At 44.0% G+C, this 11,816-nt stretch overlaps 1 protein-coding gene across 1 annotated transcript; it reads right to left on the bottom strand.

Annotated features, from left to right (window-relative positions):
* Positions 1-4,501: 4,501 nt before the first annotated feature.
* Positions 4,502-11,250, bottom strand: exoc3 (exocyst complex component 3). The gene is made up of 13 exons (XM_035799913.2): positions 11,078-11,250; positions 10,367-10,531; positions 9,993-10,212; positions 9,175-9,856; positions 7,585-7,702; positions 7,256-7,381; positions 6,915-7,015; positions 6,662-6,772; positions 6,434-6,575; positions 6,205-6,327; positions 5,896-6,057; positions 5,341-5,462; positions 4,502-5,180 (listed from the first exon to the last, which is right to left on the bottom strand). The coding sequence occupies exons 2-13, from the start codon at positions 10,508-10,510 to the stop codon at positions 4,976-4,978; spliced, it is 2,256 nt and encodes a 751-aa protein (XP_035655806.1). The 5' UTR covers positions 10,511-10,531; positions 11,078-11,250; the 3' UTR covers positions 4,502-4,975.
* Between the last annotated feature and the right edge of the window lie 566 nt (positions 11,251-11,816).

Genomic DNA, 11,816 nt, shown 5'->3' on the forward strand with positions numbered 1-11,816 from the left:
AACATTTTAACGTTGAGTGGAAAAATAGACTCAAGCTTGAGTTGTATTTGTTTAACTTCTCTATAGTTAAAGATGCTGTGCTGTAGATTAAGGTAGTGTTACCTCTGATGCGATGACTGTGTTACTAAATGTTAACATGTAGTTACTGAAAGGGAAGAATACAATAGTTCCTTCCTGTGCTAAATTAAGCTACCATCATTTTTTTCAGTTAAGTTGGTAGCAATCAAACAGCTAAGTTTATATATTTTTTATATGGGGAGAAACCCATACTATAATGAACAAAAAGAAGTGCAATTTCAAACATTTTAATGAGTTACAGTTCATATGAGGAAATCAGTCTATTTAAATAAATACATTTGGTCCTAATGTATGGATTGTACATGACTGGGAATACCGATATGCAGCCGTTAGTCAGATACCTTAAAAGAAATGGGCCTCAGTATATCGTCACAGTATTTCTGTGCATTCAAATTGACATCGATAAAATGCAGTTGTATTGGTTGTCCGTAGTTTATGCTTGCCCAAACCATAACCCCGTCGTCAACCATGGGGCACTCTGTTCACAACTTTGACATCAGCAAACCGCTCCCCCACACGATGCCATATACGTGGTCTGCGGTTGAGGCTGGTTGGACTCATTGCCAAATTCTCTAAAATGGCGTTGGAGGCGGCTTAAGGTAGAGAAATGAACATGACATTTTCTGACAACCGCTCTATTGGACACTTCTGCAATCAGCATGCCAATTGCATGTGCCCTAAACTTGAGACATCTGTAGCATTGTGACAAAATGGCACATTTTAGAGTGGTCTTTTGTCCCCAGCACAAGGTGTACCTGTGTAATGATCATGCTGTTTAATCAGCTTTTTGATATGTCGCACCTGACATAATCCAAGTGGATGGTTTATCTTGGTAATGGAGAAATGCTCCCTAACAGGAATGTAAAAAAAAATTGTGCACAAAATCTTGAGAAATAAACGTTTTGTGTGTATGGAGCATTTCAGGGATCTTCTATTTCAGCTCAGGAAACATGGGACCAACACTTTACATGGATTAATAATTTTGTTCAGTGTATATCGTGTTGGCAAAATAAATTCTTCAGTGTTTTTATCCTTTGAATATCTAAGGTATTTTCAGTGTTATCTCCATTGAACAATGCTTTTGACTATTTACTATTGTATTAATGTTTTTCACTTTACATTTACATTTACATTTAAGTCATTTAGCAGACGCTCTTATCCAGAGCGACTTACAAATTGGTGCATTCACCTTATGACATCCAGTGGAACAGCCACTTTACAATAGTGCATCTAAATCTTTTAAGGGGGGTGAGAAGGATTACTTTATCCTATCCTAGGTATTCCTTAAAGAGGTGGGGTTTCAGGTGTCTCCGGAAGGTGGTGATTGACTCCGCTGTCCTGGCGTCGTGAGGGAGTGTGTTCCACCATTGGGGAGCCAGAGCAGCGAACAGTTTTGACTGGGCTGAGCGGGAACTGTACTTCCTCAGTGGTAGGGAGGCGAGCAGGCCAGAGGTGGATGAACGCAGTGCCCTTGTTTGGGTGTAGGGCCTGATCAGAGCCTGGAGGTACTGAGGTGCCGTTCCCCTCACAGCTCCGTAGGCAAGCACCATGGTCTTGTAGCGGATGCGAGCTTCAACTGGAAGCCAGTGGAGAGAGCGGAGGAGCGGGGTGACGTGAGAGAACTTGGGAAGGTTGAACACCAGACGGGCTGCAGCGTTCTGGATGAGTTGTAGGGGTTTAATGGCACAGGCAGGGAGCCCAGCCAACAGCGAGTTGCAGTAATCCAGACGGGAGATGACAAGTGCCTGGATTAGGACCTGCGCCGCTTCCTGTGTGAGGCAGGGTCGTACTCTGCGGATGTTGTAGAGCATGAACCTACAGGAACGGGCCACCGCCTTGATGTTAGTTGAGAACGACAGGGTGTTCACTTGTCCCGGGTCAAATCCATTCTGTACTGTACAGTCACCAGCCAGAAGGTGGCAGTGTATGTCAAGTGTAGATATCAATGTTGTACTTGATGAGAACAGTATTTATAGTAGGAGCAGTAAGTTTTTATTTAATTTTTTATTTTGAGTCCAGGTTGAAAATAATACTGATCAGAAAGAGGGGTTTCTGTATTTCAACATTGCATAGAACTATGTCAATGTCGAGGAAGAAATCTTATTTCATCAGCATAGTAAAATGTGTAAGCCAGAGACATCTAGATATAACTAAGGCTATTACTTATTTCACTACATTGACAACAATTCAATGTAACAAGCAGAAAACAGAATCGTCCTGCCAACCATTTAAAAATGTATTCTGCATACCAAATGCATTGAGCATGCTTCCTCTGTCACTTAAATTCATCTGTTGTAGCCTATTTAGATCATGACTGAAGCCAGTGAAACCCTATTGACCAGACACAGTCTGTTAGCATTAGGAGATTTTCTTGTCAAAGCAAGGTTTTAGTAGCCAGCCATTGGCACTGTGTGTAAAGAAGAGTGGTGGATCAGTTGAGTGACTGATGACTCCGTGATAGAGCTGCCAGGGGCGCGTTCAGCAGGATGGAACATTCAGATAGAAATAGGCTATGTAGATCAAACATGCCTCTGACATGTAGAATAAAGAATCACATCAGCTCTATTCATGGCCTTTCTATCTGCAACGTTCGGTCCAGTAGTCTCGTTTGAACCCGGGGTGTATGTCATCCAGGGTTTCGGGTTGATGATGCGTGTGCCATGCAAGAGCACAGGCTTGCGTGCTCCAGTCAGCTGCAGCCCTGCATGGTCTTGTTTCCAGTCACAGCATGGCAAACGCAGCCCTCTCATTGGACCACACAGAAGCATATGGAGAAAACGGAAAGACATGTTTAGTATCCCCATCATACCTGATCCCGTATCAACTGTAAACTTCATGTTAATGTAACAGTATAATTTTAAACCGTCCCCTCGCCAGGGACCTTCTGCACACATCAACAACAGTCACCCACGAAGCATCGTTACCCATCGCTCCACAAAAGCCGCGGCCCTTGCAGAGCAAGGGGAACTACTACTTCAAGGTCTCAGAGCAGGTGACGTAACCGATTGAAACGCTATTTAGCGCGCAACGCTAACTAAGATAGCCGTTTCACATCCGTTACATTAAGTTTGGGACAACCTCATTTTAATTCTAATGGAAGTATACAAATGACACTTAAATCTCAATATCACAAAACTACCCGTTTCAAAACTAACACCAAACACAGGTTGGAGTGGGTGTTTCTAAGCTCACAGAGAGCCAATGGGACAGAGCCCATAATTATGAATGGTCACGCAACATTCTGATGGGATTAAGCAGGCCTCCTAATTGTCCCTAGAATTGTCCCTTTGCTTTGGCAAAGTGGGTGAGGTTATATCCTTCCTGTTTGGCCCTGTCCGGGGGTATCATCAGATGGGGCCACAGTGTCTCCTGACCCCTCCTGTCTCAGCCTCCAGTATTTATGCTGCAGTAGTTTGTGTCGGGGGGCTAGGGTCAGTTTGTTATATCTGGAGTACTTCTCCTGTCTTATCCGGTGTCCTGTGTGAATTTAAGTATGCTCTCTCTAATTCTCTCTTTCTCTCAGAGGATCTGAGTCCAAGGACCATGCCTCAGGACTACCTGGCATGATGACTCCTTGCTGTCCCCCGTCCACCTGGCCGCTGCTCCAGTTTCAACTGTTCTGCCTGTGGTTATTATTATTTGACCATGCTGGTCATTTATGAACATTTGAACATCTTGGCCATGTTCTGTTATAATCTCCACCCGGCACAGCCAGAGGAGGACTGGGCCATCCCTCATAGCCTGGTTCCTCTCTAGGTTTCTTCCTAGATTTGGCCTTTCTAGGGAGTTTTTCCTAGCCACCGTGCTTCTACACCTGCATTGCTTGCTGTTTGGGGTTTTAGCCTGGGTTTCTGTACAGCACTTTGAGATATTAGCTGATGTACGAAGGGCTATATAAATCCATTTGATTGATTGATTACTAACACCACTGAAAAACTGGCCCCACCCCTCCCCTGCAGCTGTCACTGTGGTTCCCCCCTCTCCTTCCACTAGGCTGTGCTACCCTACCCAGGGTGATGTGTCCCCTCTGGCTGTTTGTGCCTTTCCCCTTCCGCTGCTCGGTTAGTCACAACAGATAGCGTGCAGCCTGATTAAACATTTAGAGATATTACACAGGCAGGGAAAGAGGAGAGTACCCATACCTCTTAAATCAAGAGGCAGCATGCTGCAACAGTCACACGCAGAGAGGGAGCAAGATTAATGAAGATCTCGATCGTATTGTTGTGAGGAAGGATGCAGTAGGGCAGGCAGACAGGTGCTTCTGCAAAGTAATGTCTTAACTGAAGCTTTTTCACAGCAGGCCTCAAATGAGCTCGGCCAACCAATTCAGGGTTTCCATGTGTGAGTGCAGTGTACAGTAGTTTGGCATGTTTCAGCATGTTAACACCTCTCCCTGACAGAAGAGTAAATTAGGAAAACAGACTGACAGGGGAAAGGATTTATTTAATAGATGTTCTAACAGACATTCAGCATCACGCACAGACAAAGTTTCTTACTGGAACTATTTCTGTTCATTGTACATGGAGGGGTGGGTGGTGAGTCCCATTTCAGTAACAAAACCGCTTGTTAGTGTTCGACGGTTGTTTCATCAAGTATCATATCCTTACAGATCCTTAAGGACTACAGTCCAAGCCTTTCATTGGATGTCAGTGGAATCGGATTCACAAGTGCAAAAAGTGACAAATCTGGACTCTGTGATTTTCTGCAGTCTCTTTTCTTCGTGCCTTGTGAGCCGGGGTCGTAATCTCTAGGCACCAAACAAAAAACAACTGAAACAGGGAGGGACTATCCGAACTTGTCCAACAAGGAATGCTTGTTTTCGTTTTCTGTTGCAAAACATTTTGCTACGTTGTGCATGAATGTATACGACCCAGGTGTATCTCTCCAGACTGGTTATTTATTTCAGCAGTTTGTTGGCAGTGGCGGCCATAGAGGAGGACATGGAGGTCATGGTCACGGTGGGGACGGTGATGTCCTTGAAGATGGGCTGGGTGATCCCTGAGTAGGTAGGCTTATTCTGGTTCAGTGTCTCCATGATCATCTGCTTCATATCTCGGCTGGCATCCCCTCTCATCGCCAGTAAGGCCACGATGTGCTCCTCCCTATGGGCCAACAGAGGACAGACACAATCAGACACCTATGATAGCAATGGCTATCATAAAAAAATCTATAGTAGTAACGAAACATTGTATACGTCTGGAGTGACTTCTACTGCCAAAATTGTTCTATCTAGCCTGTGTGTTCAGTGAGGTATGATCTGACCTGATGTCAGGGTATTTGGACACCAGCGTGGAGACCTCCAGGTAGAGCAGGGTGGGGTCTGTGAGTTTGAACACCTCGGCTATAGCAGCGATGGCATCACACAGCCGGTCAGTCTCCTCACCCTGGAAGAAGACAGAGACAATAACTTAAAGCATTACAAACACACACTATATATACTTATTACTGTAACAGTGGATGAAATGATCAGAGAAGTAGTCTTCATTACATCAAATGACTGAAGGAATGAAACGTACAGTAAATCAAGAGTCAGGGAATTTAGGACTAATTCAGTGTTTCCCAAACCTGGTCCTACAGTTTCTTTGTAGCCCTTGACAAACACACCTCATTCAGCTCAATGAGTACTTGATGATTATTTGACTAGTTGAATCAGGTGTGGTTGTCCAGGGTTACAAAACACACGTGTACTGTTGGGGTCATGGAGGACCAGGGTTATAATTGACTAAAAAAAGGTATCAAGATGCCAGTGGTTTCTAATCCAGATTTCTTTAGGGGGGAAAAAATCTTCCAGTATCAAGTTGAAATAAAACCACTCACAGCAGTGAGTTTCCTGAAGAGGAACTTGAACTGCTCAGCCTCCTTAATCATCCTGTCCGCTCCCTCCCTCCTCTCATCTGCGTTCTTGAAGGTGATCCGTTTCTGCATCACAGCCTTGATGTACTCCACCACCACCCTGCGATGGGCCTCGCTGGTCATCTCCTAAACATATCACACAACACACTCAGTCACATACACAGGATGTACATGCCAAACTGCTCTCGTTATGGATTTCTCCATATCAATCAATCAATTGGCCAAGCCTTTAATTTGATATGATGATATCAATTGATTGATTTCGCCATGTACCGTATTGAAAGGCTTCTTGATCTTGGCGAAATCGTTGAAGTAATCCTCGACTGTCACACAGATCGTGTCCACTGCATGGGTCCCAGTCAACCACTTCCTGGTCAGCAACTCATTGAGATGATGCTGTAGAAATCAAAACCATGGAATGTTACCACAGAATCTACATTCAACATAACCGGATTCATGGCAAACATTCTGACAGTCTATAAATATTAGACTAAGTTCTGACCTCCAAATCTAGGAAGACTTCATCCAATAGAAACTGGCAGCCATCTTTGGCCACGTCGTTCAGGGTCTTCTCTATGGCAGCGTCATTCTGGGTGGGCTCCGTAGATTTAAAGTATTTCTTCTTTAGACTGTTAATAGACTCCCTAGGGGCAGAGGTATGGTTAGGTACACATTAGCCACATTAGGTTAGAGAGTGAAATATTTACAGAGAAATGTCAACGGGACTCACTTGAATGTATGACAGTTGTTTATAATGGCGATCATGTATTGGACGTAGCACTGAGGGAGCTGCCGGTCTCTCAAGTGGTCCTCCTTGTAGGCAATCGCCTCTTCCCTGTACCTGAACAGAAATACAAAACAATTGTAGATGTCAAATACAGTATATCAGGGATGGAATGCTTTGTAACGCACCTTTACTGCCATCAATGTAAACAACTAAACACGACACAATTACTAACACAACATTACGAAACCCTTGTTACCTGACGAGAAATGAATTCATCTGTTTTAAACAGAGCTTCAGGACCTGCTCTTTGAATGTCTCGTTGATCTGGGCTGCCACTTGGAGATTCTGCTCAAACATCTGATGAGGACAGAAGAACAAACATGTCAGATGATGACCCCCCTCCTCCTCTTCCAATAGACTTAAAGTACAAACTAGTGACTCACTGTAGTATTTATTCAGCCAATTCTAAGATCCCAATTTTGTTATATACACATTGTCTGGTATAGTCACCTTACTATAGTAGCAACTAGTCCACTTAATCTCTAACCCACAACTGGACTCAGGGTGATGTCCCAGAGAGGTGGATACTGGTTATACCTGGAAGACGATGGCAGGGAGGGTGGTCTGGTAGTACCCGTCTTGATCCGCCTCTGGTTCTGTCTCTTTAAACCAGTCCTTCTTGTCTGTCTCCAGAGCCTTGCGCAGCCAGCCAGTGATGTTGGACTGTTGAAGGGTGAGAGAGGGTCAGCCAGAGCCCTGTTAACTTTGTCTTTAACAATTCATGAAACATTTCATTAAAGGCGGATTCCCTTGTAAAGACTTCGAATGGCAAATCCAGGTTTACAGACGCGGAGACTGGGTTGTATATCTGACAAGAGCTGTCGTAGAGTATGTCACTGTAATCATAGTGTGTTGTCTGGACTTACAGTGAAGGTCTGCAGGTATTTGCTGAGCAGCTCATCCACCACCACCTGAGGCAGCAGAGGATCCATCAGGTTGATGTCATACTCTGTCAGCAGCTCTGGGTGACCCATCATCTCCTCACTGGAACAAACACAGTGGGGTGTGGGAATATTGCAAGAGAACCCTGACTGTACTATACTGTTCGTGGAAATTCATATGTTGCATGTGTTTTAACGTAACAGACCGACAGACAGACACACCATGACATGCTCGTACTCATACAGCAGGGTTCCCTAACTGGCAGCTGGCGGTTTTATTTGCCCCCCCAAGTTTTTTGAGCAAAACAATGTGGAATTTTTATTGTCTGACATTTTAAGACTGTAAAAACACCAAGAAATCAGCTCCAAGTGATTTTAATTTAAGACATCTGTTCCTGAGTATTCGCACGCATAATAGAGACGTGATTGTATACAAATGTAAGCAAGGTTTGAAATGACTATGTTTAAATCAAACATTATATCTGTTTGGGCTTCTTGCGGACAAATTGCAGTCTACAAATGTCTTGTAATTATGTTCCGTCCCCCCGACCATCCAGAAAAATATAAAAATTGGCCCGTGGCTGAATCTAGTTGACAATCCCTGACATATGGCAATGCCTGAATATAAATGATATACACAGATACCCAGAAATATAGGCTACTCACAAGCAGTCACACAAACACACGTACTCAGAAACACACACAAATTCACAGAAAATCAGAGTGAATATCTATAATTAAACAGCAGCAGACAAATTGGTGGTTGTGGTTTCCATGGTAGCCTAATGCACAGCAAGCTGATGCTCAAGTCATAATTGGATATAAGGCTAGTTCTTTGTGTTTTGAATGTGCATACATCACATCCCCAAGCTGTTCATTAATCTTTCTCTGTTCAATTCTGTTGTTGCATGCGATGTGCATTCCTTGGATTATCCACACCAGTTTTGCTTAAATCACATGCCATGCCCTACCTCGTGTGCCTGGGGACTTTAGCTTTAAATATTGAGTTAATTGCTCTTTGCAGCACTTACAAGTCCTTCCCATATAAGGAGAGTACAACAGTATTTCCGTGACTATATCCCTCTATATCATTTTAATGATTTTGACAGAGAGTGAAATAAGTTTCCTCTCCACAGACACATGAGGAGAGTGGTTAAAATGGTGCAGGCCAACATTTTTACAATGGGAATACCTCCTCCTCTCTCCTTAGTGTTCAACTCTTCACATTGTAAATTCAAACAAGATATTCCTACAATGGAATGAACGGTATAACTATGACAACAAGGTCTATAAAGATATTCAGCAGCCTAAACTGGTTGCAGCAGCACAGAGCTAAATGTACTACAACTCCTGCATATTGCACTCAGCTATGATTGGACTGGTGCCCAGTTATCACTGATGCGACAGCAGTCACAGAGATGGAAGATCAGAGCATCACCTGTATTCAAAAAGCGTGCTGATCTAGGATCAGGCTCCCCCTGTCAATATAATCTTATTCACTATTATCTAAAAGGCTAAACTGATCCTGTATCAGCACTCCTACTTTGAAACTGAATACGGGCCAAGACAGGATACCTTTTGTATGTGTTGAGGACCCAGGTGAGGAGGGACACAATTTCATTGGCCTCCAGGTCTTCTGCAGCCAGCTCCTGCACCCGCATGGACACGGCATTGTGGTAGAGCTTAAAGAATCTGTCAAAGGTGTTGTAGTGTGGTGGGAAGCACTGCACCATCAGGTTCTTCACCACAATCAGGTCGTCCAGTACGTACTTCCTGGTGATCTCTAGCAGTCTCACCATCCACATCTTGTCTGCCTCGCGCGTCACCGACTGGCTGCCCTCGATGCGTGTGGTGACTGTGCCTTCCAGCATTTCAAACATCTTCTCTTTCCAGCTCTTGGGCCGGCCCGGGGGGATAAAGCCTGTCTGCTTCTTGCGGTCCAGCATGCGCCGGTCGATCTTCTCCTCACGCTCAATGATGCGCACCACTGAGACCAGCATGGTGGGGTCGCGGCGCACCGTGCCCATGGCGCGCTGCAGCACCATCCACAGCTGCTTGGCCAGATCGTCAGATAGGCCCTGCACCTCGCCAAAGTAGTTGCGGATCAGGTTCATGTCGTGAGTGTTTTTGCTGTCCATTCGGTACTGCTCGTACATGAGGTCGTCCCGCGAACACTCCAGATCCATGAGTTTACGGTGGGCCTCTAGCAGCTCGGCCTGCTCAATCAGAACCTGGGTGTCTGCCACTATCTCAGGCACTGCACAGGAAGGTGATGATATACATTAATAATATATTGTAACAATAAAGTCAGTAATTACACAAATGCACAGCGACACAACAATAACAGTTTCTAATTAAGTAGTATCTCTGAGGTATGTAGTTGTGTAGCGTACCTGAAAAGATATTCTTTAAGTTCTCGACGGCTGAGGCAAGCTGACTGTGTTGGACCACGGCGTCTTTTACATCTTTGAGGTTTTCAATAGTGTTGATACTCTGCCTCCAGTCCTTACTAACGTCTGCCAGGGAGTTCTGGATGTCCTTTACATCCCCAAGGGCATTGTGGAGCTGACTGAGCCCTGTGCGAACCCCATCCAACTGGGACTGGATGGCAGCCTGGGGAGAGTGATACAGACCATGTAAGGTGCTTCAGGCCAGAGCCATGTACTTACAATAAATATACAGCTCTCATTCAGACAATAGTTAGGGCTTTATGAATAATAGGGCAGTACAGAATGTATTATATCTTTTTAGAGTCATAATTTTCTACCTTCAGTCGGGCTTCTACTGAAGCTTTCTTGCGGGCCTCTCGCCGGCGATACTGCTCCACTTTGTCCAACTGGTCTGAGCGCTGCAGCATCCCTGCCACTCTCTGCACGGCCGTAGCAACCGCCTCCCTGTTCGTCTCCTCCATGACAACGACGGCAAGTTGTGTCTATCAAAGATCAACATGTTCACGAAACTGAATTTTACAAGTTGTGATTACGACCAAAATGCTGAAAGGCCCTGTTGATAGGTCGACGACGTTATTAATCCGTTGGTACTAACAGTGTGTGGAGAGGGTGCTCATTGCATAGCAGGGTAACGTTAGCTAGACCAACAGTTAGCTAGCCTGCTTGCTCACGCTAGCAGCCTTGGCTACTGCTACTTAATATTGCTATAAAATGTTAGCAAAACGTTAGCTAGCTACTACAAGCTGGAAGCGAAGACAACTGTCTCATAAAATGTATTTTACTGGAGTACAGTAACTATTGACTACCTAGCAAGCAGCGGCCCATTTGCAATCATGGTAGGGTTGCCATCTAGCAGCCAAACTAGCTAAATGTAGCAAGACAACTAAGTTAGCTTGCTAACTAACGTTACCGAGGTCGACGAGAGGAAGGACACATACGGGCCATTAGATAAACACAACGCTATCCCGTGTACAAAACACGGGATAAACATTTTGTACACGGGATAAACACAAAACACAATATCTTACCAACTCCAATAATCGGTTTGAATAAGTAAGAAGTCGTTCGATTAATATGATATTAATTCCAACACTATCAACTGCTTTTCCTGGTTGACAGTTCCCGAGCGCCGCCCAGCTGACTGCAGTGCCCTCGAGAGGATCATCTGTGTGCAATTTTTGGCAGACGACGCAATTTCTCAATACTTCATTTTATGATCCCTTTGCTTTTTATACAAGTCAATCGCTACTATGTGTAGGCGCATACAATTGTTTTTATTTCCCCAACTGTACTAAGCACTAAATGCAGACAACATTATCATAATAAATAGCATTGCTTTCTAGACCGGCATCCAGCATCAATTAAATTCAATAGTCATCTAACATACAATTGTATTTTTTTTGGCACAGTGAAATTATAAAACAGATACTATTTCGTTTATTCTAACACTGATAAGAGTATTATCCGTTTTATGATATTATTGTGCTAAATAGTGTAATATTCTATGTTAGATGCCTATTGAATTGAATTGATATCCGAAACTTGTATGACTGTAATCCTTCCTGAAAAATGTAGCATTCAGTGCAACAAGCAGGCTGTTGTATCGATTCATTGTTACACTGTATTACTACAAATCTTTTATTGTTTCACTCATGTCGGGTTGGACTGGCCATCTGGGCAAATGCCAGAAGGGCTGGTCAATTTTCAGACCAGTAATAAAAAATACACAAATAAAAAGTGTTACCAAAAGTTGTTTAGAAACAAGTC

The sequence above is a fragment of the Oncorhynchus keta genome, chromosome 23 (genome assembly GCF_023373465.1).
Source record: "Oncorhynchus keta strain PuntledgeMale-10-30-2019 chromosome 23, Oket_V2, whole genome shotgun sequence".
NCBI lineage: Eukaryota > Metazoa > Chordata > Actinopteri > Salmoniformes > Salmonidae > Oncorhynchus > Oncorhynchus keta.